This window comes from Manduca sexta, chromosome 9 (assembly GCF_014839805.1).
Source record: "Manduca sexta isolate Smith_Timp_Sample1 chromosome 9, JHU_Msex_v1.0, whole genome shotgun sequence".
Lineage (NCBI taxonomy): Eukaryota > Metazoa > Arthropoda > Insecta > Lepidoptera > Sphingidae > Manduca > Manduca sexta.
The window spans coordinates 247,172-266,589 of NC_051123.1; the positions used below are offsets into that span (position 1 = coordinate 247,172).

Below are 19,418 nucleotides of genomic sequence, written 5' to 3' on the forward strand. Positions count from 1 at the left end.
ACACTGACATTAAACGTCATTATCATGAAGTAAATAAACAGCCGTCAAGTGCACATGGTACTAAATTGTGGAATATTTTTCCTTAAAATACAATGGTTAATAAAGACTGGGCTAAAATTACGCCGGCGTTATCAAAGCCGGTGTTGAGCTGTATCAATAAACAGGGCTTTAAGACTATGACCCCTATCCAAGCCGCTGTAATACCTCTAATCCTTTCGTGCAAAGACGTAGTGGCTGAGGCGGTAACAGGGTCGGGCAAAACTCTTGCGTTCGTCGTTCCTTTGTTGGAAATGTTGCTGAAGAAGCAAAAGGATAGTCCACTGCGGAAGGATTTCGTGTACGCTGCTATTATATCGCCGACGAGAGAATTAGCGACACAGATTTACACAGTACGTTTAGTTGTAGCCTTTTTTAGTTATAGCATTGTAATATTCGACTAAATTCTGTGAATATTTTGATTATTAGTATGTTTTAGGATAAGCTTATCCTTACCGCTCGCCATTTAGTCACAGACTGATTGATACAATTCCTAAGGGTGGTGATTTACAGTGATGGACAATCTACCTATATTCCTTAACATCATATTACTATGTATAAATAATGTTGTTACGATTGGAATTCCATTTATCATTATTGTAATACAGGAAGGCAAGCAAAATAAGTTTAAAATTGATTACCAATAAAAGATTGTATTTAAAATATTATTTAAACTAAAGACTCAACTAATCCTAAGATTGCGTATTCAAATCTATAATATTGTTTTATTAGTTTATAACAAATGTGTAATGCACCACAACACATTTACAACAATTAATATTGGCATACAGAACACTGTCCCACTCTAATTTTCAATAATATAACACTTTTGTGTTACGAGTTTACATTATTTTAGAGAATAGGGCCCAACATTGTCAAAACCAGCCTTAACAGAGTATAATAAACACAAAAATCTGCTTTATTCACCAGGTGATCCAACAATTCCTACAAGAGCCAGAGCTGTCTCATGTAACACTAGCCTTGTTGGTGGGTGGCAGAGCTGTGGAGATAGATGTGGAGACACTGCAGAAGGGAGCGCACATAACTGTGTGCACTCCGGGAAGGCTTGAGGACCTGCTGTCGGAGAGGAAGCAGCTAAATTTGGCTGGACGGATGAAAGAGCTTGTAAGTTGATTGAAAAAAAACACTTTTTTCCTTTTATCTTCTTCAGAATATTGTTATATTTTATATATATTACAAAACAATATTTATCGTTAATTAATATAAAAAAATAAAACATAATCCAGCAGTTTCCATAACAAAGTAACAAACATTTTGTGAACAAAGTACATCAACACTGATATAAAAAATTAGTTCAAAAAAGTGTATATGTGGCGGTACAATCGATGCATACACCGCCATCTTGTCAACATCGCTGGAACTGCAAGAGGATCCATGCAGTGACGCAACTACAGTGATATCACACAACAATCACGATAGATGGCGATGTCGATCCTGAATCACGCTTGCACAATTTGCGCGACGTGCAGCATATATACCACCTCCGAATAGGAACTGTCGGAGGGGCCGCGGCCGGTCAGGCGCCACATCTGCCTGACTGTAAATGTTTGCCTTCCATAGAGGAACGCAACCATCTGTTCCTCTACAGTGGCGTCTACCTTTACGCCGCTACATATATTATACATAAGATTATTTAAACTAAATTACCACGTACTGGGAACAACACAATATACTAGGAAATGTTAAGCCTAAGAGGCTGAGCAGGTACAGACAGTTAGAGAGTATTTCATACCCAAGCCGCTTACAGTTATATTACAAATAAAGAGAAAGAAAAATATATATATATCTCGATCACGTGACATGATTCCAAAGAAAATAACACAAAAATGCCTAGTCCTAGGCATTTATATCCTCTAGGTATTCTGAGATCTTGTAATAAGCTTTATTATACAACTCGCGCTTAATAGTGGCTTCGAATTTCGCAATATTTAAGGATTTGATCTCAGTGGGAACTTTGTTATAAAAATGTATACAGTAACTTTTAAAAGACTTGCTGATCTTTTAGAGCCTTTTTTTGTCAATTGTTAATGTTCATTGTTGTCCGAGCTAAGCCAATGTCGAGATTAATTTCTGTAAGGCAGTAGTGCGACTCATCCATTCCGTTGCCAACATTTACTAGTAATGTCTGACCAAAGGTTAAAATTTTAATACCAAACTTGGAACAAAAATATGCCTATGAGTCGAATCAGGTGAAATGAGTGTAGGAAAAAAAAACAAAATTTTCACCCCCATTTTACCTATTGTGGGTGCAAATTTGTTCAAATCAATTTCACCTAATTATAATAGTGATAAGTCATAAACTATAATAAAAGACATACATTTTATCAAAAGTGTTACAAATCTGTTATTCATGATAATTGAGAGCAATGATTCAAACTAATTACATTCATAAACATCTACTTAAGACCGTCGGTGTTTAAATGAATGAATGACATGCATAGAGTTTGATCACCCACATTTGAGTCATTCCTTATTGTGTCAGGTTGATCACCTTATGATTGTTTTAATAGGCCTTTGTTTGCAGCTCTGTTATATGCAAATTTCTTTCCTGAATAAATTTACCAATTATTATACTGTTTATAAATAATTGGACAGAGATATTATTTTTTACTATCTTAGCTTACTTTTTCTGATTGTTGTATTATTAGTATAAATCCTAAAGTTAATGAATGTGTTTCAGTTTATTAAAATTAAATGCAGAAACAACCAAATAGGTTGAAACTTGGCACACAAATAGAACATGTCCTGGATTAACAATTTGATTAGCATTTATGCTGTTAATTTGCTCCCATATTTTTTATTTGATATTTGAATAGATGGCGCAGACGTCGTACATATGCCGTTATTAATCATAGTGACACATGACACACACTGCAGAACATAAACCTTACATAAAATTATGAACTTTAAGACATTGTTTTAAAACCATTTTTTTCCCCAGGAAATCTTGGTTCTAGACGAAGCCGACCGCCTCCTAGATCTGGGCTTCAGCGCCACCCTCACAACAATCTTGCAGTACTTACCCAGACAGCGGCGCACAGGCTTGTTTTCCGCCACTCAGACCAAGGAGCTCCAGGATCTAGTCAGAGCTGGGCTGCGGAACCCGGTGGTGGTCAGCGTAAAGGAGAAGTCTACCATCAGCACGCCGTTGCTGCTAGAGAACTATTACGTTATAGTAGAGTCGGAAGATAAGTTCCTCTTCCTGCTGAACTTTATAAGGAATCGGAAAATTGCTAAAGGTTTGTTTTAATTTCTTATGTTTACGTGAATTTTAGACATTGAAATAGAATTATTTGCGGATTTTATAGGGGTTATTTGTATTATTTTCTCCCGACGTTTCGAAGACTGCAGCCTTCTTGGTCATCCGGCGGACTCGGAGTCCGTTTGAGTCTGTAAATAGTTTTCTTTCAAGGTTTATATCATGGGTAAACATATGTTTGTTATGTATTATTAAAAGAATATTATGTGCTGGTGTCCCTTGAATAATACAAAGTAGCAGTATAGTTATTCGTGCGATGACATTGGCGTGCACATACTTTTGTTATCATAAGTAGGAAATCATTTTGGAAGAAGGAGTCATAAAAATCAGCTCACAAATCTTAGAAAAGTCTGTGTAGATAGAAAAAGAAATATAAACTCACGATTGAGAACCTCCTCCTTTTTTTGGAAGTCGGTTGAAAAAGCAGTTTTCGTGCTTAAATTTTGTGATGTTGTCCAAACCCCCCATAAGATGTTAAGTCAAGACAAATTTACCAAGAAGTACTAATTTTAAAGGCTACTTAATCAAAACCTACACTCCAGGTCTATTCTTCCTGCCGACATGCGCATGCGTCGACTACTGGGCGGACGTGCTGCCCGTGTTCCTGCCAGGCATTAAGATATTCGCCATCCACGGCAAGATGAAACTCAAGAGAAGTAAGATCCTGAGCAAGTTCCGCGAGGCTGATAACACTATACTGCTGTGCACTGATTTACTCGCTAGGTAAATTATTGTATTCGGTGTTTGGTGTCTCGTGTGCAAGAGTCAAGTTAGATACAGCTAAGCCAGCTTTTACACCAAAAAAATTACTAAACCAGCTGTGGTTTGGTAATTTTATTGGTGTAAAAGCCAATATGGAAATTTAGAAGGACTTTGATGACGGAAATAACTGGGTATTATGAGATTTAACTCGTTATTTATTTCTCCCGCATTAAACTAATAAATTAATCCAAGACCTAGACTAATTGTATGCTATATATAATTGAAATCTTCTAACAAATATCTGAAAGAGGTATATTAAGAACATGGTTATAATAACACAGACTGCCTCCGTGGCGTAGTTGTTTTACGTATGACTACAGTGCTGAGGTCTGGAGTTTGATCTCCAGGTCGGGCAGAGATCTTGGGTTTTTTTACTCAGTGTCAATCCAGGAGTTTGGAATTAATGCCCGCTATGACGAGGCTCGCTCCCTACCACATCATGGGACAGATTACACACGACGAAAACTGAGTGTACGCTCTGTTGCGCCTCTGTCAACCCCTTCGAGAATAAATGACTTGTGTGTGAGTATAATAACTTTTTTCAGAGGCCTAGATATACCAGAAGTAGAATGGGTGCTGCAATGGGAGCCTCCCACCAATCCCTCGGCCCTCGTCCACCGAGTAGGTCGCACGGCCCGTGGTGGGGCTGCAGGCTGCTCGCTACTCCCGCTGCTGCCTTCTGAAGATACGTACGTGCCTTTCATAAAGAGCAACCAGATGGTGGAGCTGAAGGACTGGCGCCAGTCCAAGGATGAGATCAAAATCAGTCAGAAACTGAGGGAGAAGGTTTGTGTTATTGTATTCGGATTTCTATTCTTGTATTGTAGGGACTATATACACAGGGCGAGTCAAATATAAAGCCGACAAACGAGGGTTGTGTCCCGAATTAATGGTATAGGTCTGGATATCTTTCTAAGTGTCCCCTTAGAAGGCTTAATCTTAGAACAATTTCCTAAAGCAAATTATTTATGTGTATTTATTTTTATATGTGTTTTATTTATTAAAATAAATATGATCTTAAAAAAATACCTCAATTCCAGGTGCTGTCAATCCTCCACAGCCAACAAAAAGCGGACAGAGCGATACTAGACAAAGGGCAGCGAGCATTCGTTTCCCACATGCGAGCTTACACGAAACACGAGTGTAACCTGCTGTTACAGTTCAAGGATCTTCCTCTAGGACACATAGCGACCAGTTACGGACTCCTGAAACTGCCGCTAATGCCTGAAATCAAGCAGGAGCATAAGGACCAGTTTATAGGTCCGAAAGAGGAGATAGACTTCAATAGTATACCATATAAGGATAAGCAGAAGGAAGCGAGTCGGTTGCAGAAGTTGGAAGAGTATAAGAAGAGTGGCGTGTGGCCTTCGAAGAAGAAAAAGAAAGTAAGGGTTTGCTAATTAATGCAAATTCTGTTTCGTTTGCTGGTTTTGGATTAAAGTAATAATAATAATAGCCTTTATTCAGACACATAATTTACAAAGCATGTTAGTAGTTGTAAGTCTAGTTGTTAGTTACTAGACATCGACATCTCGGTCTGTTTGCCCCACTTTGGCAAAGGCCTCCTCCAATTCTTGCCATTTTATCCTGTCGAGCGCTGTTCTGGTCCATGTTTTCCCCGCTGTTATCTTAACATCGTCTTCCCATCTTCGTAACTGCCTGCCCGGTTTACTTTTGGATTAAAGTAATTTAAGTTAAATATTGTGTTATACAGTGATCCTGATACAGTGCAGTTTGAAACAACAGTAAGCTTCTAGCTTAGTATGAGTAGGGACTGCATTTTTAGAGTCTTTACGTCAAATTTTTTCCTCTCTTTGGTCTAATGGCGGTGTATCATTTTAATTGCGCGACTGTATGCTTGATCGCAGATTCGTAAGACTAAAATTCTCGCGAACTTGTGATGATTGCGTGGGCGTTGTATTAGGACGATGCCGATGGGTTGTATGTAGACCTTAAAGTATTGGCTTCGAATCCCAGGTCACATGCACGTTGTGTGGGTTTTTCAAACACAATTACTTGGGACTTGATTCTTCGGAAGGGGTGGCTGTTAGGCTGAAAGGCGGTCATACAAATTATCCCAAAACTTTTCTGCAACATGTTTTGGAAGCGGTTAATAGTACATTATAATAATTTTTTTTCAGAATGCCCAAACCCAACCTTGGGAGCAAACGAAGCAGAACAAAGAAGAACGAAAGCAGAAAAGGAAGAAACGGAAAGAATTAAAGCAAAAGGAGGGAGAAGGAAAGAGAGGTAAGAAGAGACGCGTCGTCACGCAAGAAGAACTCGACGAGTTAGCGGCTGACGTCGCATTGCTCAAGAAACTGAAGAAACGGAAGATTACTGACGAACAGTTTGATAAGCAGTTCGATGTTGGGGATTAAAGATTTATATAAAGAAACAGACTTTTCTTTAAAGTACACTCATGCATTACTGTGACGACCGTCCAGGGAGTATTTTTCTCCAGCCTGTGGACATATTTTTGGGCCGCATTCCCTTCACTTAGCACGAGGTCTGATAAAGCCAATAAGCCGAGCCACCGAGTTCTCTTGTCGGTTGACATTTTTTTAACTACATTCACATTACCTAGCAGCACAAGGTCCAATGAAGCAAATTTGCAGAGCCATTGATAAAAATAATACTTACTTGTACCTCTAAAGCGCTATGCAATAAAGTAGTATTTTTTATTCGGACATGACAGTGATTGGATTAGACCTATAGTAAATAGAGGTGGGTAGAGTACCGACTGATAGAGATATTCAACTTTTCAAGAAATGGTCAGTAAAAATATGTTGACATCTTGGTTAGGTTCAGGTTTACACTAAACAGAATAGTAATATTTTTGGAATGTTACATTGCATATATTTGAAGCAATATATTGAGCAAGAACTTCCAGAATTCACATGCGAATCGCCGCAACTTCTAAATTTGCAAGTCGGCTTGTCGTAATGGTTTACACGGTAGAAATTATTTAAGGAAATCAACTTCTAGTCTAAACCTCGCTTTAATTGGTCTTTATGCCATCCGAATCACTGTATCTAACATTTAATATAATGAGATTACTATACCAAAGTCTGGGAAAATCTTCACTCTATGCCAATCATGCCCACCTTGAATGAGACGGTTGATCAGCCATTGCTTATGTAACAGGCAATAGGATGGTTAAGCCTTATTTTGCGTAGTGATGGTCTTTAATACACTTCCTCTCGCATTGTAGGTGTCCATAATTGATTTTTTTACTAGTATTTCATTGCTATATAAATCTAAATCTATATATAAAAAAATCAAACCCTATTTCCCTTGGTCCCGCCATCACGCGTGAACGGCTGGACCGATTACACATTTTTTTTTGTTGTGTTTGTTATTGTCAGGAGAAGGTTCTTATGAAACAAAAAATTGAAAAAATTGCGCGGAAAATTAGAAAATTTAAGAAAACTTAACGAAAATATAAATCCTATATAACAGTCAATTGTTTGAAATAAATGTCAGCGATTGACAGAATGCGCGCTGCAAATTCATAGTTAAGACGGGACGTCTGTCGGGTGAGCTAGTAACCAATTGACAAGTATCAAAGGTATGAAATAACACAACAAATGAAAATAGTAAAATACGTATATTTATGTGTAACATATCAATCATTTTGAGTATTAAACACAACAAGGCACTTACACCTACATTACATCGATAGTCGATAATCGATAGTCGACAATCGATAGTTCAAAACTGGAACGAATTTTGGCACGACTGTATATAGCACCAGTGTGGAGGCTTATCTTATATTGCTTTTATAATTACAATTTTATATTATATTGTGGTTTGAAGTGACGGTAAAGAAGTCTAGACAAAATTAAGTCAAATGTCGATAGATTGGTACTACAAACCTAGTTGGAGCATTCCCACCTACAGTTATCATCACATGTGTAGAATTGCTACTTGGTTCTAAAATTTTTGCCGCCATTTAAGTCATCGAAAAAACCATTATAATTTTTTTTCACAATTCTCTTGTTGCTTTTTCTTATGTGTAGAAAAGGTTAACATAATCATGGTACAAGACTTAAATAATACTTTTATAATACTTATTTAGATACTGTTTTCGTATAATTAATTTTATTTATTCTTTAAATTGTAAACTACATTATTTAATAAAATTCTGACGTTAATAAAAAAAAAATCACCGTTCTCTTTAATTCGATATGCAAAAAATTATATACTTTACCGCCACTTCAAAACCACCCGTAAACCCAGCCGTTAAGACTGACAATAGTTTAACAATAATTGTGCGTTAAAATATTTTACTATTTTCGCTTTTGATATATTATAAAATTTTTCTATTAAAAAACGAGTTGCTATTTACATAGACGCGAGCGTTTTTAGATCTTACAGCCGTTGTCCTGGGTTCAGTTGTGTTGTGGGTCACCGGGGCACATACTAGGAAGAATGAATCACCTAGATGTTTGACCATAGTGGTATGCATTTTAATTGATACACGGTTAATTTTAACTGTTGACGTAACTTTATAAGGAATATTACCATTAGCAAATCGAACCCCTGAACGGCGGACCCACAGAATACGCGTTAAACCAGTGTCAACAGCCAGACCGGCTCGCTCAGTACAAGACATAACAATAGATTTAGTAGGAAAGCGTCTAAGCGGTGGTTCACAATCCACAACACTTTGTATGTCCGTAAGTACTCAGCTTTACTGCACCTCAGTTAAGAACAAAAAAAAAAAACTCGAAAATTAAAAAAAATTACAAGCTTCACAAACAGACAAGTAATAATTTACACATATATCCATCGAAAGTGAATTAAAAAACAAGCATTTAACGTTTACATTTAGAGAAAAAAAAAATCATACATCACCTTGTCATGATCTTAAAATGGAACATCTAAATTACGCCATCTTACAATTAAAAAATATATATAGATATAATAATAGAACATTATTATCGTCACAATAATACTATACTTTTGTTTTTTAATTTAAACTAGTGATAATACTCTGTTGCGCGGGGACAGGTGACTTTACTGTCAAATGTCAAGATACACAAGTGACATGACTAGCTGCCGAAAAGAACCGAACGATATCTCATTCCCCTGTTATCGAAATGTATACTGAAACTTATTTATAATGGTCCTATAATTTATTCCGTGGTCCTTTGACGTTCATGTGTCAAAACTAAAAAAAAAACCTACACTTGTCAAAGCTACACAGGGTGTTCTTTTTGGGAATAATGCGGCGCCGAAAATGACAAAACTTAAACACAATAAAACGAAAACTTACACTATTATAATGGTAAATACAATAATTATTAATAATGCATTGAGCCAGCAAGTGTTTAGAAGCGTAATGGCTAAGTTAACGAGACATTATTGCGATAAGCACCGAGTTACTGGACTCTTACTAACTACAGAGCTGTCACAACACTAACTCGCTTGCAACTATATCATTTGACTAAAATTGAAAAAAAATATTTGAAGCCCATTGAATTAGCCTGATTTTTTTATATCTAAATGCCACTTAATTGTATGATTTTATGTAAATGATTTCTAAAAACATCAGCAACACTAAAAATACGACATCACAAGAGTGGCTAAATATTTTCGTTTGCGCATTGCAAGCGATCCAATGTTGTCTTGGATCTGGCACATTTGTGACAAAGTAGGCGAAAATTCACTGCTTTAATTATAATTTGGCACCATTTACTACTCTATTTATAATTAAGACGAAGTCATTACATTAACGAGTGACACCTCGCTAGGGTCACTTACTACGCCTTTTGGAGTCTAAAATATCCGTAATAGAAGAAAACACACTGGTAAAAAGACAAGTGATGTGAGAAGTAAAAATCCACTTCATCTCAATGTGCCTGATCCAACAGCTCATACAAACATTCATACAAATAAATAAATATATTCAGCACAAAAACAATTTACGTTTGCTATTGAAATTAATGAAATTTCGACTGTGTTGCCCGCTTGATTTTCAAAGATGGCAACATATTAATGTATTTTTATATATATATATAACATCGTAGGTTTTCGCGTCTGTTCATTAAATATTCTTAAAAAAAAATATCTGGAAGACACGAGGAATTGGTTCCAGAATTTTAAATAATTCAATATTTAAATTATTTATTTCGTTTCTTCAATCACTTAAGTGTCCGTTTTAAGGCATTTACCTATGACTATTAGTTACGCAATCCTTAATAGTTTAAGATTGAATACATCAGTAATTTAAAACACAGCATCACGCCGATTCCCTTGTCAGAGATAGTTAGAGGTGTTATCATACCTGTATTTCGTCAACTACAACACCATGTAAGGAACAAGAATATTACAATTTACAAGGTATAATTCTAGCCTACGGACACCTATCAGCAATGATTTAAATAAAACTAATGCGCAGCAAACTACAGTCGAAATTAAAAACTTCAATAACGCACGTAAACACTTTCAAAAATGGTTACTACAGACGGTGTACACCACCTTATCAAAATAGAATTTAATGTACGATAACATTGTATAAACTTTAATGATTCTATCATGACAGTCAGCTCTTACAGTCAGTTATACAGTGGCGGCCAAATGTTTCAAGTTCAAATAAATTGTTAACATTGAAAGACTATTGAATTTAATTCAGTATTATCAAAAAAAAGTAATTAATTATTTAAAAACTACAATGTTTTTGCTGGCTGCACAATCGCGTGAACTAAATGCAAGAAATACACAACCCGCCAATGATGCCGAATACATGACAATGATTATATTATGTATATATTTCATAAACGAATATTAAGGCACATAATGTATAGATTTATCACTTGCACAACTAACTTACTATTTACAAATTTATTCATATAAATAAATAAAATTCTTACACTGACGGACAAAAGATCGCCATATTGTACAGTATATAAATTTATGTTATTTGTAACAGACTTTATAGTTTCAAATCAATTTTTAAATTAATTGACATTATAATTGTTAAAAATATATTTTTTCAATAAATACATTTAAATATATTTTATAGTGTCCGATCATTTTGTACGTCAATGCACCCAAAGCGCTTGCCAATGAAAAATTGACTCGCCGTCGTTCCACATTTCGATCATAAGCACGTATTTATTGTCAAGTTTCGCTTTTTCATAATATTAAATTCTAAATTTCATCAAAGACATCCGTTGCTCGAGTCGGAAAGCGATTTATTTAGATATTGTAAAAAAAAAACTTAATATTATTGTGTTTTTATCGAGTTTTTCGTTGTTTGCTTGGGTAGTAAATATATTTAGGGAATAGCATTAATAATATTGATTTAAAATATTTATCATCACCCTTGAAGTAATCGAGTGTTTTCATAATGTTTTCGGGTTAATAGACTTTGCATACAATCCTATTTTTGAAATTCTATCCATAGTATAATAAAGCGTCTTTGAATTACAACTCATATCACTTATAAAAGGGGATGTTTTGATAGTATTTTGCACTCATATATTCTCTGAGACATCACTAGCTTATTTCATGACAAGTAACCCGAGCTGACATAATGCTATATATTTAAAGTCGAAATATAGGTAGCGATTGTGCCGGTATCTACGGGTATTATCTATGTGAGTAATCACATATAAGTTAGCGAAACTGTTCAAACTATTAAAAAAAGGAGTCTTCAATATATCAATATTAGAAAGCTATAACCCCGGTATCTCGATTAAAAACACTCAGCAGTGTATCCGGTCAGACCTCGTCGGGCGCGAGTCCGTCGTCGGCCTGGTCCGGCGGGGGCGTGGCGGGCGCGGCGGGCGCGGCGGGGGCCGCGGGGGCAGGGGACGGCGGCGCCTTCACCAGCGCCTCCAGCGCGCGGATGCGGTTCTCCTGCTTCACTATCACCGACTTCAGCTTGCGGATCTCGTCCACCAGGTCTGACAGTTGTTTCTCCTGGTGACGCAAGAGTTTGAGTTAGAAATGTACCTAATATTGGTATAAAAATTCAAAGTATATTCAGGATGATTTGTAATTGAATCTGCGTATACACAGTCCCGTTATTAAGTTACACATAGAATATTTAAATACTATTACCATAAACATACGAACCAACCATTGAAAAACGATATTTCTAAGCATTTTTGAAAAGGAATAGTATTTAGTATTCGCGGCGGTACTCACGATGGCGGCGGTGGCGGCGGTGGCGGCGGCGGCGGGCGGCGGCGTGGCGGAGGCGGGGGTGCCGGCGTGGCTGTCGTCTCTGCGCGCGGCGGGCGTGGGCGAGCGGTCCTTGTCGCGCTCCTTGGCGGCGGCGAGCGCGTTCTTCTTGGTGACGTGCAGCTGCGTGGCGCCGCGCGCCGACACGTAGCCGCCCTGCACAACGAGCGCGCGCTCCTGGAGTTTGGTTAGGGGATCCCTAGCCTATAGCATCCGTCTCATTGTCGTTCTGTTGGCTTTTGTGGTGGAGGGGTCGCGAATTTAATTCAAAAAGGGATATGAAAAAAATATTTTTACATTTTGCAAAGCTTTGGCTAAAATTACTTCAAACATAAGTTTACGAAAATTGAGGAAATAACTAGATTCATTTTATGCTCAACACTGCTATTCCAATAAAATTGACCTTGAAATTAAACTAATTTTCCGGATTCTATCGCGGTTTTTTGTTTTTTATTTTTCTCCCGACGTTTCGAAGACTTTGCAGCCTTCATGGTCACGGGGGGGACTGAGGTGTTGGTCATCCGCAAAGTCAAACTTACAATACCTACCTACATTTTACAATTATACAACTTTTTTAAAATTTTAGCTGTTGGTGATCCGATCTACGCAGAATGAGTTCACAGTGTCTTAAAGTCTGGCAGCCGGTCTTTTGGGTTCCGATTTAATCAAATGTAGAACTGGATCCCAAGCTTGTTGAATCGGTGTTCTGAACACCGATTCCTGCCCAGGATGATTCGCGAGGCTATTGAAATTAAAAAACATCCTAATTTCAATAGAGAAGATGGTTGGAAGCTTGCACAAGCCTGGGATCCAGTTCTACATTTAATTAAATCGGAACCCAAAAGACCGGTTGCCAGACCTCAAGACACTGTGAGCTCATTCTGCGTAGATCGGACCACCAACAGCTAAAATTTTAAAAAAGTTGTATAATTGTAAAATGTAGGTAGATATTGTAAGTTTGACTTTGCGGATGAACAACACCTCAGTCCCCCCCGTGACCATGAAGGCTGCAAAGTCTTCGAAACGGCGGGAGAAAAATAAAAAACAAAAAACCGCGATAGAATCCGAAAATTAGTTTAATTTCAATGTCTAACATTCGCGTAAACAAAGAAATCATTAAAACTGACCTTGATAAGTTTATAAATTAGTAATGTAAACATTTTCAAATTTCCTTAATTCAATGACATATTTTGTAAAATAATGTTTACTTAAATTGGCCAACACTGTATTTTATTTATAATATTAAAAATTCTATATGACTCAAGTAAATAGATCTCATTTAACTATCAACACATTCGTAAACTTAGTTTTAACTTTTTTTACGCTAAAGAGTAATATAAAAATAAAAGTTTAATTTGTAATACCACTGTAAACATATTCTAAGAATATTCCCTTTAATAAACTAGTTACAATAATAATAAATGAATAAATAACGCAAAAATAATCACATTCATAAAAATCCAAAAAAGAAATGAAACATCAGAAATCATGTTGTTGGTAACATTAATGAAACAACTAAAAAAAAAACACGTTAATAATAAAAAAAAAACGCACATACAAACAAGTTATCGTTAGATAGGGAAAGCCAACAGAGACAACAAACAAAACGATGCCGGCAAAATAAATGAAGGCCATCATTATACAGGTGCAGAGAAAAACAATGTACAGTCAGTCGTAAATTTTATAATAACTTGAAATATTTAATTTCGTTTTTAAAAATACACATTTATTCGAGGCTGACTGAACATAAAAACATTGTTTCGCCTGTATAATGCTGATATTTTAGTTGCAAACATGACACTTACCTTTCATAATAAACCATGGATATGTTACAATGACTTGAAGAATAGCAAAAAGAATTCAAAAATTGCTAACATTTCAATAGTCTCTAAAAGTTATGATGAAAACCTAAACAATGTAGGAAACAGACAAGAGTACCATAAGTAGTTATTTAACAGTAACTTTTGCCTGCGACTTCGCCCGCAATATTCTTCCGGGATGAAGAGATTAGTGAAAATAAATCCAAAACCGGTTTTGTATTTCCAGAGACTAGCACGCTCAAACAAACCCTAGAGCTTTATAAACTAGCATAAACTAATTAATATGTGATTTTTGAAAATTGTTTTTGTTACATTTAGGATGGCATACATTTTTGATAAACATTTAACATACTTAAACAAGTAGTCGAGCATCCTATTAGACCTTATACAACAACCAATAAGTGGGTTACAAGTTTGTTTTCATGTATGGCACAAGGCCATTGACTACACTAGAGAGTGACTCTTTGTTATTATCACATCATTTACCACACACAACACTTACCTTCTTTTTTAAGATAATGCAACACTCATGCTTCACACGCATTTCTTACTTGACTATGATCGTAGTTATACATTTATTTGTATTTATGAGAAACGTAACCGACTTGCTGAATCAATTTGCTGTTACTGATTCCTAATAAATATACTGAATTCATTGATATAAAGTACCCGTAATAATTCATCCACTTTGCTAAACCTGATTCTGGATAATTGTAATAATTAATTGACCCATGCAGATAATATAATAATGTGTCTGCTATGAGTAACTTAATATTACTATATTATCATATGACCATCTTATACCACTCTACATATTCCTGAACGGTTATCGCCAGAAGATTATGTACAAAGAATCAATTTGCTAATGTTGATTCCGAACTAACACAGCCATTTTGCTGTTATCGATTCTTACAGAATCAAATACTTCCAACATACTCGTTGCTTAATGTTTACCCTACACCCCAAAACTACAATCTGCTACTTTTGATTTCCGTCCTGTTAAATTTGCATTATGCTTCTACTGATTCCTATGCCTGCCATATCCCCATTCTGCTCCTACCGATTCCTGTATCCCTGCAGCTCGGGCCTCGGCCCGTTACCTTTAGCGACATGGTGCACGGCTCGGCGTCCTCGCCGGCGAGCCACTCGTCCGCCGTGAGACTCGCCTCGTCGCTCAGCGTGTCTGGGTACAGGTCCTCTTGGAACAGTTCAGACTTGCGAGGCACCGTCATTGATACCACCTGGTGGTGAACATATTTGTGTTATAGTAGAAGTTATTACAAGTTCTCTATAGGAATTTCGAGGGTGTGTGAAATCTACCAATCCGCACTAGGCCAGCGTGGTGGACTAAGGCCTAATCCCTCTCAGTATTAGACGAGGCCCGTGCCCAACAGCGGGACAGTATATAATACAGGGCTGGTACCATTGTATTATATAGAAGTTATTAGAGATACTTGCATTGAATAAAATAGTTGATTTATAAATTGTCTGATACTAATGTTATTTCAACAAGAAATAATATTTGTAGCAAAATTGGTTCGTAAAATATTTTTCATTAAAGGTCAAATATCACATTATTCTACAGAATTCATATCACATACAGTAAACGGTTATTGTAATGAGTAAAAGTAAGTGTATACGGCAAGTGACGCGTGCCGACCTGACAGAGTCCGGAGTTGTTGAGGCGGTAGAACTTGGCGATCTCGCACGTCGCCACGTCGCACCCGCGCTTCGGCATCATGCCGATACCTGCACACACACACCGAGATATACAATCAATACCTGATGAGAAGATTAGTTTCTAAGGTCATAGGGACATTAAATAAATTTAAGTCAAAAGTAGAATATTAGTTGAAAGTCAAATGATGAGTTAATTAGCTATGTCTCGATAGTTTATACCTGATGGTAAGCAGAGTGGGTGCAGAGAGAATCTACTAACGAGAGATGAAAAGCATATTGGTAAAATCAATAATTATACTGGCAACTCAGAAAACGTTTACGAACTTTATGATTGCCATTCAAATTAAAAGGATTATTTTACCTCTCTGAGGGTCCGGTGTTTGGAAGGTGTTGATGTAGTGAACGAAGGGCGGCTCGGGCGTCACCTGCAATCAACAATTACAAACGTCTTAAAAATTAAACAAATATTAAATGTTATAATGACGTAGAAGTGTTAATGCCAAATGTAAAGCTAGCACGACTATCGTAACGAAGGGTTGGTTCAAAATATGTACATTGTTATAATCGTTGCGATCTTCATCGATAGTTGTTGTCTCTTTCTTACAAACATCTCTAATTCTCGATGACGTCACACGCGGGTACTGCACCTCTTCAGTGTTTTTACACTTACCTTTTCAACGGAAATATAATGACTATAATTCCTACTGTATTTGATTCAAAATTACGTACTTATACTTTTGATAAATTTAAAAAATAATATAAGTAAAAAAGCCTACTGACTAAGTGATCAATTATAATTTATATATTTATTTATAAAGATTTTTTTTATTGCTTTGAATGACGAGACAAGCTTGCCGTTCGCTTAATGGTAAGCGAAACGACCCCCCATAAACAGTAGAAACACCAACACCTTGAATTACAAGTATTGTTTGACATTTCACTGCGCTCGCCATCCTGAGACATGAGATGATAAGTCTTATTATGTCCAGTGGTTACACTGGCTTCATTTTCTCCTTATGAAATACTAGTTTTTGCTTGCGGTCTTTGCCAGCGTGCAGGAGTATTCCGGGATAAAAGTCCCGCTATATATTTTCTCGGGATAGAAAGTAGCCTATAGCCTACCCAGGGTCAACTAAACAATCTTAAGGTACATCATCTTTGTCTAACTCCAACGGTTTAGGCAGCGTACGCCAAGATAGCAATTTTTTTTCTGACTTACTTGATATGTGTTGTTATATTATGACCAAATTACAGAAAATCATTATAAATTGTAGACTATCCCCCTTATTCATAGACGTTTTTTATCTAAGGACGGAGTAAAGCTGTGATAACAAGTCTGTTTCCCAGTGCTGACGGCATGACAGCCCTCGCAGTGCGTAGACATAGGGCCGTTGTGATTGGCTAATATTGAGATACAACAAAATTAGCCCATCACAAACCATGTCTGTTTCTTAGTGCCGTTGGGCACTGAAAAACAGACTTGTTATCACAGCTTTACTCCGTCCTTAGATAAAAAACGTTTATGAATAAGGGGGTATGTGTTATTTTGATGTATAACCGATATTACTTTAAAGTTTCAACCAAATCCGATTAGTAATTTTTTCGTGAACGAGGAACAAACATACGTACATACATTCGTACATTCATTCTCACAAAATTTTCGCATTTATAATACTAGAAGGATTGATGTACCCACCTCGAAGTACCTGATGACGGAGTCGCCCTTGCCGCAGAGATAGATGAGGCTGGTGTCGGGGTCGTAGAGCGGGAACATCACGCCGTTGCTGGTGTCGATCTCCACCGTCACGATCGGCTCGTTGAGCGCGTCCGGCGTCCGCAGCGAGTACTGCCGCTCCGACATGCGGCTGAATCTACACATGCAACACTTAGTTGGGAGTACACCTTTAACGTAATAAAGTTGACTTACCAGGTTTCTTATGACGTATTATGATAAATGAGGAAATGTATCGTTTGAACTTACTGTCTTATGTAAGATGGCAAAGAACTTTTATCTTGGGTAAATTGTAGCATATAGATTTAACTCAAAATGTTAACAACTTGAGAACCGAACTTAGAAACCTTACCCCCTTATTCATAGACGTTTTTATGTAAGGACGGAGTAAAGCTGTGATAATAAGTGTTTTTTAGTGCAGACGGCCAATGCCACGGTCCTATGTCTACGCAGTGCGAAGGCCGCCATGCCTTCAGCACTGAGAAACAGACTTGTTATCACAGCTTTACTCCGTCCTTGGATAAAAAACGTCTATGAATAAAAGGGTTAGTCCATAGAATACTATGGTCCACATACGGATGCAATCCATCGCCAGCGGTGTCACAAAACCGGCCCAGAAGAAACACTAAACCTATTGAGCGTTATGGGGATCCCATTATGTATTAACCGATTTTATTGTAATAGGGGACCGGCCTATGCTTGATTTTGTACATTATTCTATATGTAATGGTTAATAATACGAAAATGAAGCACTCCTGCGAAAATTGCATAAAAATTGGTTAAAAAATGAGCGAGTTATTCATATTTAAAATATTGAAATGTGCCGAAGTGGGTGCGATGTGGGGATATCGCTTCATCTCTTTCTTTCGCACGCGTCGTAATTCCCGATGACGTCACAAATTCGATAATAGTAAAGAACAAAAATGAGTCCGGTGCCCTATTGTTATTGTTGTTTAATATTACGTATTCTAGAATAAGTATGGGGGTGTAATGTATATATCAAACGTGGGTAATAAGCTCGGAACATCACAGTTGTCAGTTCTGCATTAAACGTGATACGTAACGGTCGATATAATTTTGTTGTGCATCCTTCCCGAGTTTGCAACAGGCCGACGTCGGAAATATTACAGGCTCAATGACAGATCGGGCCGGACACTCACCCTGTGGTGAAGACGAGCCCGTGCTTGAGGAAGATGGCGCGCGAGGCCTTGCTGCCCTCGTGAGCGATCGCCTCCGCCTCCACCTCGCCTTTACGAGGGTCGATTATCCTGAAAACATTAGCAGACGTTTTGATACTAATAGGTTCAAAAGTAGTTTAATTTTAATGTCTAACATTCGCGTCAATATAAAAAATCATTACTGATAGGTATACTTTATATGGGCGTGGCAAAGTTGCCTCACTGCACCTGATGGTAAGTGGAGTGGGGTCCAATAAAATGTCGACTGACGAGAGATGATTACGCCTCGGCAGTCGATATAATTATGCCGGCCTATTTGAGCTGGATATACACAGGCTGATCCCGGAACGCGACATACGTTGGTCACTATGGCGGGTTGTACACCTTATGTATGTGCATTGACGGGCAAAATATTCTACCACCAGCGATATATTCAAAGTATGTGTTACTGACCTGATTTTCTTGTCCCTGCAGGTGGTGAGGAGCTTGGAGCCGGTCCAGTTCCAGCACGCGGAGTAGATCAGGTCCGGGTGGCAGTCGAGACTGATCAGCACCTCGCCGGTGCCCACGTTCCATATCGCTATCTGTTGCAAATAATATTACATGTAATAATATCAGCAATGAATTATAAATGCAACATTTTAAATGGCCTATATACACAAATATTGAAGGCAACGTAACGTTGGAACGCCTTCTGACCAGATAGTGGGTCGACTTACATAAGAGGGCCGGCA

General features: G+C 37.4%; 2 protein-coding genes across 5 annotated transcripts in view; one reads left to right on the forward strand and one right to left on the reverse strand.

Annotated features, from left to right (window-relative positions):
- The first annotated feature begins 15 nt into the window (after positions 1 to 15).
- LOC115455624 (probable ATP-dependent RNA helicase DDX55 homolog) lies at positions 16 to 6,476 on the forward strand. Its single transcript, XM_030184253.2, has 7 exons — positions 16 to 389; positions 967 to 1,161; positions 2,999 to 3,296; positions 3,859 to 4,039; positions 4,624 to 4,864; positions 5,119 to 5,463; positions 6,220 to 6,476. The coding sequence occupies exons 1-7, from the start codon at positions 93 to 95 to the stop codon at positions 6,457 to 6,459; spliced, it is 1,797 nt and encodes a 598-aa protein (XP_030040113.1). The 5' UTR covers positions 16 to 92; the 3' UTR covers positions 6,460 to 6,476.
- A 1,193-nt stretch (positions 6,477 to 7,669) lies between these two features.
- Positions 7,670 to 19,418, reverse strand: part of LOC115455625 (coronin-6) — a 33,765-nt gene continuing 22,016 nt past the window's right edge. For 3 of the 4 annotated variants that reach the window (XM_030184254.2, XM_037436613.1, XM_030184257.2), the window contains 8 exons: positions 19,138 to 19,268; positions 18,667 to 18,774; positions 17,471 to 17,645; positions 16,136 to 16,199; positions 15,755 to 15,843; positions 15,195 to 15,335; positions 12,239 to 12,451; positions 7,670 to 12,010 (listed from right to left, as the gene is read on the reverse strand). In XM_030184254.2, the coding sequence (XP_030040114.2) occupies positions 11,810 to 12,010; positions 12,239 to 12,451; positions 15,195 to 15,335; positions 15,755 to 15,843; positions 16,136 to 16,199; positions 17,471 to 17,645; positions 18,667 to 18,774; positions 19,138 to 19,268 (1,122 nt within the window). In that variant the 3' untranslated portion in view covers positions 7,670 to 11,809. The remainder of the gene's footprint in view (positions 12,011 to 12,238; positions 12,452 to 15,194; positions 15,336 to 15,754; positions 15,844 to 16,135; positions 16,200 to 17,470; positions 17,646 to 18,666; positions 18,775 to 19,137; positions 19,269 to 19,418) is intronic. The other variant, XM_030184256.2, reaches the window with a different exon arrangement.